This window comes from Falco punctatus (genome assembly GCF_963210335.1).
Source record: "Falco punctatus genome assembly, chromosome: 15".
Lineage (NCBI taxonomy): Eukaryota > Metazoa > Chordata > Aves > Falconiformes > Falconidae > Falco > Falco punctatus.
Window position 1 is genome coordinate 20,580,100 of NC_137595.1, and position 20,568 is coordinate 20,600,667.

General features: G+C 43.3%; 1 protein-coding gene across 5 annotated transcripts in view; it reads right to left on the minus strand.

Moving 5' to 3' along the window:
- Positions 1 to 20,568, minus strand: part of AMOT (angiomotin) — a 63,745-nt gene that overhangs the window by 17,764 nt on the left and 25,413 nt on the right. For all 5 annotated transcript variants that reach the window (XM_080365408.1, XM_080365407.1, XM_080365406.1 and 2 more), the window contains 6 exons: positions 16,162 to 16,327; positions 13,847 to 14,765; positions 6,912 to 7,365; positions 4,944 to 5,088; positions 3,476 to 3,568; positions 646 to 791 (listed from right to left, as the gene is read on the minus strand). In XM_080365408.1, the coding sequence (XP_080221534.1) occupies positions 646 to 791; positions 3,476 to 3,568; positions 4,944 to 5,088; positions 6,912 to 7,365; positions 13,847 to 14,718 (1,710 nt within the window). In that variant the 5' untranslated portion in view covers positions 14,719 to 14,765; positions 16,162 to 16,327. The remainder of the gene's footprint in view (positions 1 to 645; positions 792 to 3,475; positions 3,569 to 4,943; positions 5,089 to 6,911; positions 7,366 to 13,846; positions 14,766 to 16,161; positions 16,328 to 20,568) is intronic.

Consider the following 20,568-nt stretch of genomic DNA (forward strand, 5'->3'; position numbering starts at 1 on the left):
GGGAGTGGGAAATGGAGCCTTTGAGAGGAAAGGAGTAGGCGGGAGGAAAGAGGACGGACACTATGACGCAGAAGGGCAGCAAGGTGAGTGCCATGTGTGCGTGGCAGGGACAAGGCTACAAAAGAAAGTACTGTGAAAGCTGCCCAGCTAAGCAGCTCAAATGCATTATCCTCTCTTGGGAGGAAAAGGAGAGAAAACAACCAAGGTCATGCCCAGCTTATTACATACACTGGGCACGTGTGGTGATCTGCAGTGTGCACCACGATAACCTGGTGTAAGTGGAACACCTGGCAAGGGGACAAGCTGCATTCATTTGAAATTAGTTAAAAGTCCATCCAGATCCGAATTTCTGCCAAGTTCAGGAGGTTGCCAGGGTTGGGATTTCAGTTCCAGCCCACTTTTATCAGTTGAAACAAAAAGAAAACGAAACATGGCTGCTTAGACGAAAGCACTTCCAAGGAAATACAGATTTGTGGCTTATCTGTGCACAGTTCAGTGGTTTAGCTAACCAACACAAAGCTAAGCCGATATAAACAGCTTTGAAGCAAGCAGATTTCCTACTAATTTGCACAAGACAAACTCATTCCCACAGTCACTTTTACTGGAACTCAAGCTACCCTAATTTCTCTCTCCCAGCATCCTTACCTCCTCCTCCAGTTTCACCACCTTGGCCTGAGCATTGTTCAAGGCCTGGTCTCGGATCTCGATGTGTCTTCGTTGGTCCTCGTTGGTGGAGCGTGCAGCAGCCAGTTCAATTTCCAGTTTCTCTTTTTCCCGCTGTGTTTCCTTGTCTATCAAAACAAAGTGAGAGCTATCAATGGACAGCACTCGTCTCTACCCAGCTTTCAGGAGTCTTTCACGTCAGAGGTGAAGGAAAGATTGTACTGGAACTTCTCACAAGACAGAGAATGCAAATCTAATGCTACGGAGGAAAAAAAAAAAAAGGTACATGGCTTTCAAGGAAGGGGAGTTGTAACCCTGAAAAACAAGTATGGTACTTTCAAGTGACAATGTGCCACAATGCTAGCAAGAAGGAATAGAAGGTGCATCGCTCAGTACAGTTAGGTAATTTGCTCTGATTATGCAGATGGTTTGTGAAACTTGGCACCTCTTTACCTCTGAGCTTTCAGTGGTGGAAAACAAACTAGGTAATTTTAATATCCCAGGAGATGGCAGGCTTCTGTGCCTGGAAAATTTGTGCTCCTTTTTTTCAAACTGACCCCACAAACAGGAAGGCTGCTCTGCCTGGGGCAGCTGTCCTCCTCAAAGTTACATCCAGTTGGTACTACCAGCAAAGTGGGACATCAGAGGAGTCAGACAACAAGTGAGCAATGAGAACTCCTCACTCTTCCCCTACTGCCCTTAAAAACAAGCCCCTGGGCCAGAACTGAGACACATACATCTATTCTGTCACTGTTCAAAGCAGACCTGCAATTCAAGAAAGCCTTTTGCCCAGCTCTGAGAGTTCAGGCCTGATGCTTTAAAGCCACCCCAAGCACAGCAGCTGGTCCTTTGCTGCTGCTCTCCAAAAAGAGCTGGACCTAGTGGGAGAGCTACGCTGTGTGTTTCAGGAACAGGGCAACAGCCTTCATAAAAAAAAAATAAATAATAGGATAAAATAACCAAGGACTGGAGAAATTACCACGCAGGAGTGTAAAGCAAAGCCACAACACAGAGCTGATGTCCTCTGTATATGTTGCCATTCCCAGCTCAAGCCAACCAGCTACAATGATAACATTAACGCACTTGCTGGATACATAACCACAGAATACTCCCTGGAGTGATCTACACCCAGCACTGATGACACCAGAGAAACTGCATTCCAGAAACCAATATCCCATGACAAAGGAATGAGGACAAGGAGTGGAAGGCTTGAAAAACAGGAACTAGATCCTGGGTGTTAGGACAGACTGCATATGGAGTACACAGGCCCGTTTGTGCAAGCATGTGCATAGCTATATTTACAGGACCACAATTATTCCCTTTCTTCTGCCAGCAGAGAGCCAGAAGCAAAGCTTTAGCAACACAGAGTAGCTAAAGATTCCCTTCTGCTAGGGAATCAATGCAGCCCACACACAGGTTGCAAAACAAACCTGTCCACCAACAGCACCCAGAACTCTGCAGAGCAAACCCTGACTGCAAACTCAGAGCTAACCTGTGACATAAGACACAAGGAAAAAGGCTAATGTCACCATCTGCCTATTCTTTTCCCCATCTCTCTCATCCCAGTATTTTTTCCTCCACCCAGGAAATGAGCTGCTGACAGTGTTAGCACGATAAAATGTATTGCAGAAAATGGGTAGAGATGAGACAAGGTGGCATTATGCCAGCGGGTATCAATCAGTGCCAGCAAGCAGTCTGTTTGTTAATCTCTAAGTGCTTGCAGTAAGGCTTTTGGATGTTTTTTGTTTCAGACTTCTCCCCAAATGAGTACTGCTTCACTTGAGAAGTGCCTAATGCACCCCTAGAAATGCTGGGACTGATGAAATGTAGCACTGTGGTTTCCATGTTCATCCAAAGGGAGAAACTGAATGTGAGGCCTCGCTGCTTTGATCTTCCCACCTCTCTGGGTGAACCTATGAACCTCAAAGTCTACCCAATCAGCCTGAATGTGAGACTAAACTCACAGACTTTCCACTGCCACCAGGAGTTTTGAATTCACACCCTGACAGCCATCTGCTTGCAACGTAAGCCACAAGGCATAAGCTGAAGACAACACGAGAGAGGCATACCAGCATTTGTCAGAGTAGAAGCACTGTGTGTTACAACACAGAAAATCTCTATTTTGCAATTTTATTGCATTACCTTTTTATATAACAATTGGAGAAAAGTGAGCATTGTCAGAAGGGTGGAGTACACTCTGGGATGAGAGAAAAGTTGGCTCATTGCCATCGGCCTCAAGACAGTTCAGTACAAAGAAAAAGCAGCATTTCACATCCCTCATTTTGGTTTGCCTGGTGATAAATCCACTGCTGTGGACAGAATTCATGACCCCTACCCAGCCCAGCTTACTGCAGGCAGTGTTCATCCTTTTTATTTTTGCTGAACTGGATAGGGCAGTTGCAAATTAAAGAGGAAAGAGACAGGAGGCCTATCAGGTTCCAGTCCCACTGGCCTTAACTCACGCCAGGACTCTTGTCAGCCTGGAAAGGTTTAATTCCAAATTTCAGGGGACAAAACGAGTGGAAAAAATATCCCGTACATTATGGGGTAAACACTAATTTTACAGTTCAACTGCAAACTAAATTTGCCCCAAGATCTCTAATAAACGCCATCAGATGGACTTTTTGTACTGACAGAAAAGGAATTCTTGAATCCTTCCTCCTTTCTCCACTGCCAGTTTTGGACTGTCACTGTCCTGATTTCTCTCCCAGTAGAAAACCGACAGCTCTGAACTACGCCAACCTGCTGTATTGTTATCCTTCCCAGGATGACTGGAGCATTTCTACTGACCCATAATGACTGCGTAACTCACTTTGTGCAAAGAGTTGAGAGATGGTTTTCCGATTGTCTTCAGACCCCTCAAATTCTTTCTCCGCAAGCTGCTTGTTGGCTGTCTCCATACGTTCTGCAAGAATTTTCAACAAAAGGAACACTAAGTAATTTAAACTTTCAAGCATTAAGTCATGTCTGCTCAGGACATTTCTAATGCAAGCTAGGGGAATGGATCTCCTAATTCTACACAGCCAAAAGTTAAAAGCCCATCAGAAGCTAGCACTCACTTTTGCAATGTTTCTAATTATGTACTTGAGAAAATACTCTCAGTGAGACAAAACAGGTTAAATAAAGTTCCAAAGAAATTAGAAGTTTATTTTTTCCATTTTTTAAAAATAAGACACCTTATTTTTTCCACCCAAATAAATCTCACCATGCAATTAAAAGATTGCCTTATAATTATCCACTAAATCTTAATAGTTAGAAGATTAAATCACTGTTTCAATTACCTGACTTTAGGGAAAGGTGTAAAACCCTAAAGACAGCTTAACAGTTCTTCTGCTGCAGGCTGTTAGAAATTTGTATCAGTCTACGAAAATAAGACTGAAATGCTTACGCTGTGTTTTATTATGAGTAAGATTATTTAACGCAGGCCTTTGTGTACTGTCCTGGATAGCACTGGGCACTGTATGGCCTTACTTCTTGGATGCAAAACAATTTCTGGGAACACATTCTTAGTAGGAGACTAGGGGCAGTGAGAAGAGATGACATGTAGGACAATCAGAAGGCTTTCATAAACAAATCAAACTTACAGTTTGACTGACTGATTGTGCATCCTTAACACATCTCAAATTGCAGATTTTTTTTTTTCCTTTCAAACTAATGCTTAAACTTTTACCCATGTTAAGGTCAAATACCATTCAACATCACTCTCCCCTGCCAGCTGTCACACTGCCTCAGCCTCTTAGCAAAAACCAGATACTAATAACATCTCACTCTGGAAAAGGAAGGGAGATCCAAAAAACCAGATGCCTACGCTGATAAGAAATGACAAGACCTTCAGGAAGAACAGACAGTCTGCAGTTTGTATGTCAGTGCAAAAGGGTCACTGGACAGGAAATAAAGTGAACATGCCTGGTGTGGGATTAGGCAGTCAGCAAAACGTCCTTCCATTTGTATAAACCAAACAAATTGTACAAATTGTGCCTAGGATATAAGACAAGAGAGAATTCCAGGCTTGCATCTGGTTTATGGTATTTGGCTTATCACATGTTTCTTCTCAATGAGAAACAGGCTGCAAATGAGAGACTACAGCACTCTCCTAAACCTGTCTTTTCCACACTCTCAGCAAGCCATTAAAATCTCAAACTACCGACTATACCTGAGAATTCTGTCATATACTAGTTGTGATGACGCACACAGTGAATTCTGCGGCAAAACACTGTCCTGCCAAGTGAGTACAACAACAAAAAGCAAAACATGAAGAACCCAAGTTTTACTTCATTCACCTCTCAGATCCCTGTTGAAATCATGAAGCCTACGAATTTCTCCTTCCAGTTTGTTCCTCATGGCCTTTTCCAGGGCATCCCGCTTAGAGGATGACTTCTCCAGGTTTTTGTATGCCTCTGAAACTTGCTGAATTTCTGTTTCCAGCTGCAGTGGAAGTGAAAACAAGCACTTACTGTTTTATCACTACAATTTGTTCAGTCTCAGAAAGCAGATTACTTTCTCTCCAGTTTTCTTTATTGAAAGAAACCTACAGCTATACATCAAGTGAAACAACAGTCTCAGGTTTGTGATGGATCCTTCTGTATAAAAAATACCAATGGCTGAAAAAAAGATCTGGACTCTCCTTCCAGACTCTAGCTCTGTTTCCCTGATATGATGAAAGCATAAATATACCAAATCGAAGAAGTGCAAATGTAATCTAATTTTTTCTAAGACTGGGGCAGTTTGGCACTCTTACTAGTTTGAGTGAGAAGTGCTTATATAAATAGCTAATGTGGCATCAAGTTGATTAAGTAAAATACAACAAGAAAGGCAGACAAAACTATGCTAAAAAAATGCCAGCAGCAATGCTGCATTTCTGATGAACTCTGCAGCTCTGTAATTGTTATGGTCCAACATTCACAATAAAACCTCCACATCTTCTCTGTGCACATTTCTACAACTTAGTTGTGGTTTTAAATATTCAGTTTACTAAAGTGGGGGGAGGGAAACATTTGCAGTAAAATATGTTTTATCCATCCTCCTAGCCTTCAGTGTAAAGCTTCTCTGATCATCCAGAGCAGAAGGAGATTCACTTTTAACTCTCCTTAACAGGCATGGCTTGCATTGCTATGGAAGTACGGATCCACAGAACTGCAAACTCCATCAGCACTGCCTACAGCAAGTGATCCAACAGCAGGGTGGAGGGAAGCACATTTTTATCCATCTTTCATTACCAGGAAGCTGTCAAACATTTCTCTAAAGCATTTCCTGGCCAGGAACCTTCCCAGAAAAATACAACAAAATGAACATATGTCCCTGGAAAGAGGTAACATAGGGAACAGAGTGTGGAAAGCCACACTGGTCACCTGAACTCAAAGAAGTGTTTTGAGCAGCCACAGATTTTTATGGCCCTGGAGACTGCTCAGTGCAACAAGCACAGCAAGGCCCACAAAGTCCTAAATTGCAAGTCGCATCACCCTTTTCACAACTGCAAGGCAAAAGCAAAACTGGCCTGCTGCACAGCTTTAAACCACTGGTCATCAACAAGTTATTTCTATGAGGCTGCAATGAAAATACCTCTACACATGCACGTTAATGATGGGTCTCACTGGGACTTTTTTTTAAAAACATTTTAGCATCACTTACTCTACTTGTTTCATAAAGCCAAAGGTAGCAAATAGCTCGATCCAAAACAAGATACTAAGTTTTTGTGGAAGATGCATAGTACTGAGAGAGTGCCAAAAGAAGTGTTAGTGTCAGTCCTGCAGTCCAAGTCTCTTTTATGAAGCCGTAGCAGCAGTACTTGCCTCGCACACTGTCCTACCAACCAGTTTTGTAGCAATGTCCCCTGTTGCCTCTTTGAGTGACTATGGTCTCATGTAATTTCCAACAGGCCCTTCCTGCAGCCTCTAAAGTCTTTTAGACTGATGGGACAATGAAGCCCCTGCTATCGTGGACATAAGAACACTAGCTTTAATTTAACCAAGCAAGCCAAGCAGTAGGCCTGTTCAAGGCAGCTGATGAGGATGCTCCTCTGAACATGGTCAATAAACTGTCAAAATAAAACTGAAGGTTGTGATTCTGCCTTCTGACAAAGTTAAGCTGATGCCTGAAGGGACAGGATACAGACTAATCAATCTGCATGTAAAAGACTCTAAAGTAGATAATCAATCCCTTAAGCAAGGAATGTAACAGTTGCAGATCAGATGATTCAATCATGGATGATACTAGACACAGGAGAGTGCCTGATATCCAGAAACACCCACCTTCTGCAGCCGGGCTACTTTCTCATAACACCCATCCAGCTCCTGTCGTAGAGACCGGTTCTCTTCGGACAGGATTTCCACCATCTGCTGGGCCCTGGAAACTATGGCAAAAGGATCTACTTGCATCTGCTGATATGGGGAAGGTATCTGCTGAGCCCGGGACATTACTGAATAGGAATCTCCTTGCTGCTGCTGCGGGCCTAGGAAGGGCTGACATAGTCGGTACAAATCTCCCTGATGGACTTGGTTTGACAAGAATGGCTGCTGGGTCCGTGGCAGAATGCCAGGATCTCCCTGGCTTGGAGTCAGAGGTTGCTGATGCTGGGAAGGGGACAGCCTGGAAGGTGGCGGAGACTGAAGCAAAGTCAAAGATCCCAGGGATGTCAAGGAAGAAGTTGGGCTGTGGTGGTGAGGTGGTCTCTGTTGTAACTGCAGCTGCATATCTGGGTTCTGCCTGGAAAAGAGAGCACAGAAACTCCATCAAAGTCATGCAGAAGATGGTGCACAAACCCAGTGACAAGGCATGAGATGACCTGTGTAGCTACTATCCACAGGTCTTCCCACACAAAAGACTCATATGTGAGGTTTTCCTCATTTTTATAAATTGGTTTTTTTAAAGTTTCAAAATCAAATCATTATCATAGAATATATTCTAAGTGCACAAAGGTCTTTCCTCTTGAGTCTATACAGAAATACTAAAAGAAACTCCATCAACAACTACTGACCTAAATTATATTTATAACTCTTTTCCACACTTTGTGGATAAAATGGCTAAACTGAGGACTGTTAGGAATGGGCTGTCCAGAAATGTGCCAACTCTCACAGAGAAAACAATGAATTTTCTTCTGCAATTCAAGATACAAAGTTAAAGGGACTGGCTAAGCTCTATCCTATTATGCCAGCATCACTGATTCGAACTTTCTGAAATATCAACCAAGCAGCTGCAGCCTGGTCAAATGGGACAGTTAAACAATCTGAAAACCAATCAAAGAATCAGAAGCAGCCTTTTGATTCAGAGTCACCCTCAGTGCAGTAGGTATGTCTGCTGCTCCTAACAATAACCTTATAGGATACCAAAGACAAATCTAGCAATCTATAACATATTTGAGTCTGTCATAGAACTAACTATAAGCTGCACCAGCTCACATTTCCCAGAAGCTGGAGATCCCCAGCTCAACTTCTGCTGCATTAGTCAAGTAAGAAATCTCTCTTAGAACACTGCATGGATTTATCGTGCTTGGATGACCTCGGGAGGCAGGTTTTGCTTCCTCTGCCAAAGACATTCAACCTTTAACTTCTCTGCACGTTCTTTATTGTAACAGTTGAAGTCACTCCCTGTCCATGCTGGAGCCAGTCTCTTCTTAAGCACAGACCTTAGCCTGGTGCAGAGCCAGTCTGGCAGTTCAACGCATTCTGAAGCACTCCTGTTCTTCTGATAAAATTTCCCATCCTTTGGGATGCAGTTAAACTCTGCAGCTGGAAAAGCATATATTGTTGTTCCGCCTGGCCATAGCTGCTACAGAATACCCCCAGGGTTGGCTGCGTTCACAGGGAGGAGCCTACAAGCTTGCTCTGCTGAGTGCAGTAGGGGTACTGGGTATACAAGACAGCCCACAGCACAGCTCTCCCACCGCACCAGGAGCATCGGTGGCACGTCAGTTGACAACGGCAAGCACGAAGCTGAACTGGGAACTAAAGTGTTACACAACAGGCTTCTCATCCAACGTGCAAACACTCAGCATCATCCTTCCTGTTCTCTGCAGAAAGAATGCATCAACTCTTCATAACCGTCCAAAGAGGAAACGTCTGCATTACTCACATCTGGCTGGCAGCACGTGTAGGAGTCCGTACATTCTCAGCCCAGCGCAGAGTTCGCTATTTCAATATCATGCATCTTATTTTCCCTGCTTTCCAGCAGAGAAGGTGCACAGAAACCTGCAAGCTCATGTTCAAACTCCTTAATGGTGAAACAAATCCAGCCTTTGTCAATTAGGAAAAAACAAATAATGACTGCTTTAGTTACTGTTTCTCTCTTTCTCACACTCAGGTGACTGTGGTCCCTGCCAGCAACATCATTTCAAGAGCTGTCTTTCCCCAAGAATGATCATATGCAGCATGCAGATCTCAAGGGTCATGGAGAAGAGAGATGTGCAATTAATTTCCTCAGGAATGTTCAGTATAGTAGCAGCAATTTGGTTCCTCCCCTCCTGGGAGGTCAGCTCAACTTATTGTTGCATTTATTTCATTACCTTTATTTGCCGGTTCTCATAATGAAGAATGAGGCAAACCAGTCACACGCCATGCTCAAGGTCATCTGGTTTGTCTCAGGTGGTTTCCAGCAACTTTCTCAGCTCAACCAGTTACATGCAGAGCTAAAACTTCACATCTTCAGAAATCACTCATCTCCTTGAGCTTATTCTTCACCTAACATCACGCACCTCTGTTTTGACATTATAATCAATTAGGGAATAACCTTGCTGTGACATTTAATCTATGATGACCTACAGAGGTTAGATCAAAAGAGATACATTGCCAGTCTGCCCTCATGGATGCAAAAACCCACCTTTCCAATTGTGAACCTACAAAATCCTCTCCAGCCTGAAAACAACTTGAAGCAGTTACTCAAAGACACTGACTCAGCTGATCTCAATGTGTTAATATTGCAAGCCTAATGAGGACTATTTGGATGCCAATGTGAACAATTTGAGCTATTTAACTAAAGGCATCTCGTTATTCTGCCATCAGAAACACATGGGCAGAATCTTGCCATTTCTGCAGGACCTGAGCACTAATGACAGGAACATAAAGATGGCCAAGGAAAAACAACAGCAGCTCAGTTCTGAAGGGACCGTCTTTGTACCGACATGCCTGGTAATGACTTTTTAAAAAAACTTATTGTAAAGAACAACTCTAGGAAATCATGGCTGAGTATTTCTAAACAAGATACATTTCCAAGATTTCCAGCATCTTGGCACTCACATGCGATGCCTCTTGTAATCTTGAAATTATACCAGTCTTGTGGGTTCAGGCTAAAACACGAGAGCTGGGAGCCTCTAGTTCTGTTGCGTTACCAACATCCAAAATGTCACAAATGCGTTTACATTCCTAGCAAAATGAGATAATGTAGATGGGGTAATACATCCTATCCTTAAAAAAAAATATTTTAAAATCCTAGTAACCTCACAGTGACAGCTAAACCCTTTAAGATCTTGTATGAAGACTTTTACATACACATTCAAAGAACTTTTTAGCATCCCCACTACTTTCAATTTTGTCTTACATAAATACTTATATATATATAGTGGGTTCAGATTAACATGAGAATTGTGGAATTTATTTCTCTGCTAAAGCAATTTTGGACTGAGATTCAGAAAGGTAAATGCACACAACTGGACTTTTCAAGATTCTAAAGACAGACTGCAAAATTTTAAGGTACAAATCACTACTGGAGTCACCTAACAGAATTGCTGATAGAATGGTAGTAGAAACTTCCCTCCATGAGAGAATCAGTCCTCAGGTAACCCTGCCAGTAGTAATCAAAATCATATATAAACTAACCACGTCATGCAAAAATGCAGAAAGACTCTCAAAATAAATGGAAAACAAAATTACACATTCTCCTTCCATTTGCCTTAGTGTCATAAAGACCTGAAAACCCCAAACAGGAAAAAAGCTCAGAGCAATAATTCCCGCAAGTGTTTAAAGTTTGAAAGCATAACTTCAAGGGCCACTTCATTTTGAAGACTATCACACGAGAATCTCTGCTTCTCTTACAGTCCCTGGTGCGTATCGGAGAAACACACCACGTGGGCCAAGTACAAACCTGGATTTATAGTTATGCAGCTACAGAGGTCACATTAGCTTTTAAGTCATGAAGACAGAGATATGCAGTAAGGGCAGCTCTGCAAGCAAACGCAGCCATCAGGAGTCCTGAGGCTGCCAGGATTGCAAACATGAAGTCACGCAGAAGATCGGCGGCTAGAGCAACAAAGTGGGGAGGGCAGAAGAATGACAAGAGATCAGGAAAGGTCTCTGGCTCGTTAAAATTTTTTCTGCCTCCCCAGCTTCTCCTTGTTTCATGTTCAAGAAGCTACAGTTCCCCTCTCTTCCACAGCCCTCCTGCACACACCAGGAAACGCTGACTGCAGGAGGGAGCAGGCTCCACTTGATTAGACAGCTGAAACCAAACCAATGCATTTTTGTTCAGCTTCCTAATCATACCTGATTGTCCCCCACTTTGATGCTGCTCAGGGGAACACAGTGCACAGAAGTGATTTACTAATTATGGGCCAAATTCTGCAGACCTCCTTCTCAAAGTTTCTCTGAAGTCAATGGGATTAATCACCACAGCAGGAGTTCAGTCATTTGGGCTCTGAACAGAGGATGGCGCTTGAATCAGAGAGACAGCAAGCTTCCTCTGCACCCAAAACCGCATCAGCAGGAGCCCCTTGCCCGCCATCTCTTGCTGTTCTGCCACAGGACACCCTGGAACCCCATAGGACACTGAGCCCAAGGCGCCCGTCTTCTCCTCTTAGAGCTGAAGGTTTGTTTTCATCACCAGTGCTAAAGTGCAGTTCAGATACTGGAGAGAGAACAGGATTTTGGAGCTTCACATGCAGCCAGCCCTCTTCTGAACTTTCTCTAAAATTTCCAAATAACAGCACAGATGCCTCCGGCATGCCCAGTATTTACATTAAACCAACACCATTACGAACACATACGTGTTCCCAAACTTACACCGCCCAAGAGCAGGTGAGGCAAACTGCTTGCAGACTGGTTTAAACTTACCACACAGCCCATTCCTTTCCCAGACTGGGGAGGGTGAAGCATGAGAATGCTGTGAATTCCCCAATGTTTATCTTGCTCAACGAGTTTTATTTAACCGCATCGTTAGGTCACCCTCAAATTCCCCCGAACAATGAGGGGGAAAACCCGCAGAAAAGGGTGTGGCTTCACCAGCAGAAAGAAGGGGCTTTGTTTCCTTGACGCACTGTTCAAAAAATGCACATATTTACCAATCCAAATTAATCCCGATAAACACTGAGCTGCAGTGCAGGAAAACCGGAGTCTCTGAAAATACTTTATCATCCCAGCGAGGCTGCAAAGACGCTCGTCAGCACTGCCTGGTGTGAGGCAAATGCACTCCCGAAAGTTGTATGCCTTTAAAATCCTCACACCACTACCCAGCTGCACCTTTAGGAACACAGAAGGTTTCTTGTCTAAATGACAGTTTCTCTTAAAGTGTGTAGGAGAGGGAGGGGAATAGAGGACTCGCTCCCTTCCTTTGCTACGCTGCTCTGTAATTTATGGATTAGTCTTGCAATTGTTCTACTGCTTCAGCATTTGCTTGCAAAGGAAACCTCTCCTCTGTGCAGCTATTTAGGTTAAAAAGTAACCTCATTAGATTCCCAATGCTTTGAAGACAAATTTCAGTTGCTTCCCCTACTGGAAACCTTGCCAGCTGAACCTTTCTCCTCCTCCCCCTTCCCCCCACCATGTTCTTTCAAAGCAGCCAGGATCCATCCAATACAGACAAAAATCACCCTGTCTAGAGGAGCTGACTGTTGGCGTGTTTTCAAATACCTCTCCCTTAAACAGCAAGCAGGCTACGTCTCAGATTCGCTATATATAATATTATGAGTATTTCTGATGCAGCATAGCCGTCAAGGATCTGTTTCCCTTTCCTGTGTGCACCGAGATTTGAGGCCTTTGAATTTTCAAACACATTTGCAACGAGCTTCTACAGTCATTACCCCCCCTAAACCCTTTACTTCCCCTTTTCCTGGCCTCTTTATTATTTATTTAGCCAGATCAAAGGGCCTTTTCATCAGGCTTGTATGCTGCTGAAGTCATTTCAGATCACAAACAATGGTGGACAAACTCTGAAAATAGCTCCCCATAGGACTAGGAAGGTTCTGAGCAGATTCAAATTCCCCAAAGCTCAGGCTCTGTTCCCAAATACAGACTGGTTTCTTCTTCATGCTCCCCTCAAAACACAACACAGTATGTGCAAACACAAACGCACAGAGTCCTCACCATTTACTCATTGTAGCAATGCCCTCCTGTTGCTCTTTTGTATTACCCTTTTAGCTTCAAAATGAGGCCAAAATACCGAATCCCACCTGGTCTTGGACTGAGATGAGATGGTAAGAAAACAAGTCAAGCAAAGCCGTATTTTTAGCCCAGCTGAATAAAACTTCATCTTCACCCACATGGACAACAGTGTTCGGCTCAAACCAAATCTAGCTCCTTATCTAGAGGAAACCAGAACAGGCTGAGATTTCAAATGATGCAAGGAAAATTAGCAAAAGCTAAACAAGCAAGTTTAGGATGAGGCACAAAGCATGCTCCATTTTCCACTCCTATACTCTGGTCCACTGAAAATAAAGTCTGAAAAACTCAAAAGGAAGCCCAGGTCATTTTTGTTACCTGCACCATTATTGCTTTCATTCACTTTCTCCTTTCCTTCATAGCATTTAGATGCAGTTTAAATCTTAAAAAAAATCTTTTGTCTGAGCAGATGTAATTAAAGAACAGCTTAAGCCTTGCAATAAGTAACTGCAAGTTTCTACAATGAATCACACCATCGCTTTGGCTTTTGCAGCAAACCTTTTGTAAGGCTCTGGAGCCTCAGTATCAAACTTCCTCATGCCATAAAATCAGGCTGGCTTCTTTTGTTTTGGTTGGTTTGTTTATTTATTTATTTATTTGTGTTTTTCTTTTAAAAGTGTCAGGCCTCTCTAGTTAAGCTACTGAAACAGGTTACAGCCCTTCCAGACACAGCCTGTAGCTGAATACAGTATGTCATCTCACACAATAAAGATGGAATCTTTCCTGAAAGAAAACCCGCCTCAGGAGTGAGGGCGATGGACCGAGTTTTTATACCGTCTTTCCTTATGTGGCTGTCATGGCGTTTGTCTTAAGATCTTGCTTACCTGACTGACCCATACTCGGGGGGATGTTGATACCTCATCATAGGCCCATCAGATCTTCCCTGCTGGCTCATGCGATGATCACTATAGAAATGTCCCGAGTCCTGAGGTTTGCAGTTCATAGACGGGGTGGACACATTTTTGTAAGGATACTCTGGAGGAGGACCCCGCTGCTCCATTCCTTTCATGTTGGGCTGGGAAGGGGGCTGCGCCGAGTTCTTGTAGAACTCATTGGAGCCAGAATTTTTATAAGGGTCGCTGGACTGCTGAGGAGAAAGCGGAGAGAGGGGGGAGAGCGGCGCGCTCGTGACAGGCGCATGGGCCTTGACACCACTGGTGGCCAAGGACAGCTGCATCAGCCTCTCGCTCAAGGAGCGGACATGCCCTTGCTTGAGGTCCTTAAGTCCCTCATCCTGGTGGACCTTCCCTGGGCTCACCCGCTGAACCGTGGGCCGCCCTTCAGTCCTCATCTTTTGGTTGGTGACCCCTGTTACGTAGAACGCTGCCCCGACACTAGTGTGCGGCTGGCCCCTGAAATACTGCGACTGGACTTTGGCTTCCTCGTAGGTCGGGAGATCCTCGCTGTTCTGAAGTCGCGGGGAGAGCTGCTTCTCCATGATGCTGTTGTCCACCTGTATCTCCTGGCCCTGGGGCTCCTGACGGGCAGCATGAGTCACAAGCTGGTGGTCCTGGGAGCTCAGCCCTTCGTTCTGAGATGCTGGACTCCCGGTGCTGTTGAAGGGGGGGGCATTTCCTGTGGCTTGCTGGTGTAAGGCAAGAAGGTTACGGTTGTCATTTGGGTTTCCGTATCTGAGCTGCTCCTGCAGCAGGCGCTGTAAAACTGTCGTAGCTGCTTGCTCTTCTGAATTCCTCATCTCAAACTGTGGTGCCTTTTGGGTGGAATGTAAAAGCTGCCCTTGACCTAAGGAAAGGAGACACGGTTATTAGGCCTGAGTGGATCAAGCAAGAGACATTTAAGAGCAATGGCTTGAAATACAGAAAAAAAGCAGGTTAGATTACCAAAGGTTCCCATAACAATGGGGGTCATTAAGGCCCTTGACCTAAGAAGGACTTGCATGCCAGGGGGCATAGCCTTCAAAGGTGATGAAAGGTGACTTGCAAGTTTATAGGAATATCAATCGACTGCAGGCTGTAGGTATGCATGCTGAATGCCTCAGACAGCAAGGCTGCTTTCAGGCAGAAAAGAGACAGATAATTCACAGGATGATGGTAAAAATGCCTGTTTGCTTTACACTTAGGGCTACCAACAGTGAAATACACTTCCCATATTTGCAGGCAGACAAGGATTAAAGGGTGAAATCAGCAATTTGTCAGCTTTAAGGAAAAAAAAAGAAAAAAGAAAGAAAGAGAGGCCCATTGAGACAGTATATGGTTCAAAGGAAGTAAAGAAATCTCTTAACTTAGATCATTTAAAGCAATTAATGAATACCTCGTTAGCCAGCAGGTTTTTAGAGTTATGAAATACCCAGAGTGAGATCAGCACCTAGTCTCCCTGCTGCAGACAACACTACATAGTGGTGCAAGCAAGGACTATGTAACTTCCTGCTACACAAAGGCAACCAAATCCTCACACATCTAAATATCATCAGCTGAATGCATGCAAATGCAAGAGGAGGAAAAAGAGTTGTCTGATCTAAGGAACAGAAAAAGGCCTGAGTGGCAGGAAAAACACTGTGTGCCAATGAGAGAAACACAAAGAGCCAATGTCAAGCACATCCTAAGTACAGATTAAGTCAGTGACCAACAGTGATTACACTTCGTTCAGTCTCCCAGTGGAGTCAGGAATTTGTCATGGAAACTCAAGCCCATTGGCCTTGAGTTGAAATACCCAAAATTAATGGCACCTTTGAGACATCTAACTAAAAGCAGAGCTACTTTTGAGCTAGCACAGTTCAGAATAGAGAGTATGCTTTACTTGCTGGCTAAGCTGTGGCTCTGCCCTGACAGCAGAACACACATTGGCATCTAGCGTTTTGTCTTGACACCTTTTTTCTGTTTAACATTGTCCCTTAGTAAAAGGTAACTTGCTCCCAACAGTTCGTTCCGTGGCAGAACCAGGGATGGACTGCAGGAGTCAGGAGACCTGAAGGGTCTGCTTTGTTCGGTGTCTCCACAACCACCCAGTTTCCTCCCCAAGGCTAGCCTGCCGCAAGCATCAGAACCCTTTTGCAAATGTTAAGGAAGAGAAAAGTTTAAATCCACCTCAGTCCAGGCTGCCTCACCAAACTAGGGATTCAGGCCCTATTAACCAGCCTGGCACATGATTCTTCTGAAATCCTGTCTGAAGTGGCACATACCTATTTCCTTCACTTTTACTTCCTTGGTAAGGAGGAGCAGTTCTGCCACATGGGGGGACGAGCACAGCCTTCCTCCTGCCAGTTCAAACTCTCCACTCGGAGATCGCTTCCGTCTCCTCTTCAGTAGGCCAGATCACTTGATACTCTCCTCGCTTCCAAAATAATTCTGAGGAAAGGATTGAAAACATCATTTTAATCAGCAGATGAGACCCTAGAAATAACAAACCTTGGGCCATATTTCAGACTTTTCTTTTGTAGCTTCTTGTTTTCTCCCAGAGCCCAACAATTTTGATCCCTTTAGGATGAATGAACGCCCCTGTCCCTAGCAATCTACTCCAGCTGCTGCTTTAATCATGACAATTCCTGCTCCAATATTAAACGTTGCCAAGTAATGCTCTGTCCCATCTGTGCCTCCAACTGAAACAGTGATTAAAACCCGCTAATTCTTTAACTCCATTGTTTTATTTTTTGCTAAGAATGAAAGCTGCAGCACAGATGATGATACCCTTTGCTTACGGCTCCTTTTCCAGTGGTGCTGTGTATTTCAAACTGTATTAGCAGAAATCCTTTGATGAAAGGTGATATGGTTAAATGCTTTATAAACTTCTATAAATTATGCCTCAGAAATGACTGTGAGAATGACCAGTATACAAATATTGGCTTTGTTTTACAGACTGGGAAAGTGAGGGGAAGAAAAGGACGCTGACAAAGTATATGCCAGAAATATATTGCAGTGCACAGCTCTAATTCCCAAAACATTCTTTAATTATGTTACTTTTCTCTTTCAGAATACAAAGCACTTAAGAAACTTTAACCATTGAGGGGAGAATCAGGAGAACATAGAAAAATGTGTGTTTAGGCATGTTATTCAAGAAGCAGTTAAATCTAATACAGAAGGTGCCCTAAAGAATAAGGCAAATGACGCAAAAGAAGTGGAACATACTTGTGCACTCGGTGTGCTTATACTCTAAGGACAGGCAATTAACACAGAACTAGTGAAATTAAAAATATTCATTGAAATGTCTTATTTAACTTAATTTCCCAGAACATTGCAAAAAACAAAGTGAACAGATGTAGCGAAGGAATGCAGACGTGGATACTTCTGTCTCTGTCTTATTATGGCACACATCCACACCCAACAAAAATTATCTCAGATCTGCAAGTTAAATACTTGAGGTGTCAACAGCAATTTCAAGGCACATGAACAATATCTAACTAGAGAACAAGGCTGTGTTGTGCGGTATGGTACTTCAAGATGGTGGTTGAAAAAAACATCTAATGTCAAATTCTTAACTGGTGACTTAGCTTGAGAGGGATATATTGAAAACAGCTGCCAGCAAATATGCAGTAAAGAACCTTTAAACCAGGCATTAAGATAGCAGATAACCAGAGCAATTTCTAGCCTCTTTTCCCAGTGCTGCACAACAGAAGTTAAGGATTCCTTGTCCCCCTCCTACCAGTATCATCACTAACTCTTCTTTTTTTTTTTTTTTTAATTTTTTTTTAACAAAGTTGCCCTAAGCAACCCTTTTTATTAGAGCACAAAAAGGCTTTTATTATGCAATATGATGCTGCCTTTTCCACCCAAAGATTTCTTTTGTCTCAACTGGAAAAATCTAAGGGGTGGTGGTGTTTATTTTTTTAATACAAAGATACAACCCAGCTTGAGATTCTGCCTTCTGCCTTAAAGATTTTCTCAACAGACAAATTCAATCTGTGCATGTTTAACGCCTTCAAACATTCAAGGAAGCAGTTCTGTATGCCACCATTTCACACAGAGTTCCACTTCACAGCAATACAAGCTTATTCTGCTGATCTGATGAAGGCAGGGCACAGTTCACGCTGAAAGTATTTGCTGGAACTGAATACTACCAATTTTAGTGTGGATGTAAACTAGGAATCAGCCTGGAAATCCAAAACAAAAGGTGGACTGAGATACAATATGAAGATATTCTGGCCAACAAATCCACTTTTTTTAAAGACCAACTGTTAGCATTAAGACTATTTTTTCGTTTTATCCCATCATTTTTAATTAACAAAGAAAACCTTCTGCAACTAACTTGGGTGGCAGCATTCCTGGGATCTCCTTTCTGAGCAAGCTGGAGTTAAATTTTCTATGTAATGAAACACAAAAGTGAACCATTCAATCAGTCCTGAAACCCATGTGTTATTTATTTGGATACCAAACTCTGTTTGTGTCAGGCTCTTCCAGCAATTTCAGTTTTCAGTGTGCCAAAGATGGAAATTAGTGAGATGCACTGAAAAAGTTGTTATGATAGAGCTGGAAGGAAAGCAGAATAGGTTCTGTAGACATTTTAAACAGACGTATTTGGGTGGTTAGCCTAAATCTATTACAATGGATATAATGAATTCAGACTACTAACAACTCTGCAAAACTGTACTGGCTTATGGATTGGAAGGTGCACTCTTCATAACCACAAAGCCCAGAAACACCTTGCTTTTCAAGTGGAAAATTCAGTTTTAGATCAATTCTGTTCCAAGGAACCACTGTGAGGTAGATTTCCCAGGCTGAACTGGTTTCTCAGTTTGTTCCTGAGCATCATAGCTCTGTCATCTCATTACATTATTCTAACTTCTAGTCTGAAATTATTCATGGTAACTTTATATCTATATGCTCGAGTGAAACATCAGAGTCTAGAACTGGTAGAACTAACACAAGAATTTCAAATAGTGTTGCATGTAACCATGCTGAGATCAAGAACCAGCACGAAAGGGGAGATAGCATAAGTACTATTTAAGAAAGAAAAGACCTATGTTTGCAGGGCACTGTGTAAAAACTTAGTAGCTGAGGTTTGTCTTAAACATCATGTAATTATGCACAGGAACCTTGCCAGTCCCTTGCGAGGAAGAAAGATTAATGAAGAATTTTAAATGATAATACTGCCAGGCTGTAAGGAACCAAAGCGGCACATTTCTGTACAGCATGCAAATATTTTTCAGCGTTATAAAAATAAACAAGCTTAGACAAGTGAGCTACTCACCACTCTGTGATGAGTGGCAGTAATGCTACAGCTCAATTAACCTGCATGGAGCAATAATAACCTCACAACCAAGGAGAAGTATCTTTCTTTAGCTTGTGAAACTAAGAGGAATGCAAGAGTCCCTGTGAGGACAGCCTGTATATACTTGCCCAGAATTACTGCTTAGCCAAGAACTTAATTAGCTTACGCATCAGGTGGGATGGGAACAGGTTCACCACCTCAAAAGAGCTGAAGTACAGTTAAGCACTTTCAGTTTTACTACTAAACTTTGTGTCACTCATATAGAAAACAATCCAGTGACAGTGACAGACTTCAAGCTCAAGCAGCTAAGCAATTCTATGTGTTTCTTAAAAGGTGTGCATGTGATACTGCTTATCCTGGTGGCAACAGGTGATGGGGTGCTATCAGTGAGGTGAAGTCTTCGGTGGCTTTTTTAGGTGCAGAGTTATCTTCAGACATACCTGCACACTGTAATAGAGGAAGGGAACCCAAAACATAGATAGCATAGAAAGGATTGGCTGTGAAGTCTCCAGGCAATCACAGAGACCAGTTCACATGCCAGGTCACCCACTGGTTAACAGAAATCTGTCTTTGCTACATGGCCTACGCAAAACCCAGCAGGCTGATTGCCTGATCCTGCAAAATTCACTTAACAGGACTGTCTGTAAGACCACTGGAAACATGGCTATTCTGCACACACACTCACTTTGAAGTGGCTAGGAGCACCAGACTCACAAGGGCGAGGTCCAAAATTATTTAATGAACAGTGCAGGTTATCACTGAATGCTCTTTGTATCACTTCAGTCCTACCCGAGGAGGAGGAAGGGAGAGAAGACACACCAAGACAGTCCCTGAGAATAAAGGTTCCCAGCGTCTGGCGCCAACACCCAAACCTGCAAGGCGGCACACAACAAATCCCAGAGCTGCGATAGCGTTTTAGCACCTGCTCCTAACCAAAAGTGGCTTTCAGACTCCAACCATAAACACTTCCCTAGCTTTCATTCAACCATCCCGTCCCTGCTTGCCTAGATCTGCTGACTGTGGCTCAGGTGATCCTGGAGGGTGGCACTGAGCAGGTGCATGGAGCAGCGCCAGCATTACTCATCTTCATACCAGAAGGACCAAGTCACCGGGCAAACAAGAAAAACCTCCTTCTTTTAACTAAAAACAAGAACAATGTCACCCGGAGGGGTGCAAATAATATGCATTCCCATTACATTAGATCATCAGGCAATTATAGCGAGAGGCCACCAGAACACCCAAAGATTGATCACAGTTCTACCAACTCTCTAGGCCAAACAGAGCCCACCTTCAGCAAGGACCAGACTGCCTCGCTGAGCCACTAACTGTTCTCCAATGCTCATGGGATTGGGATGTGGGCACAGAACAGCACAAGAAAGCCTGG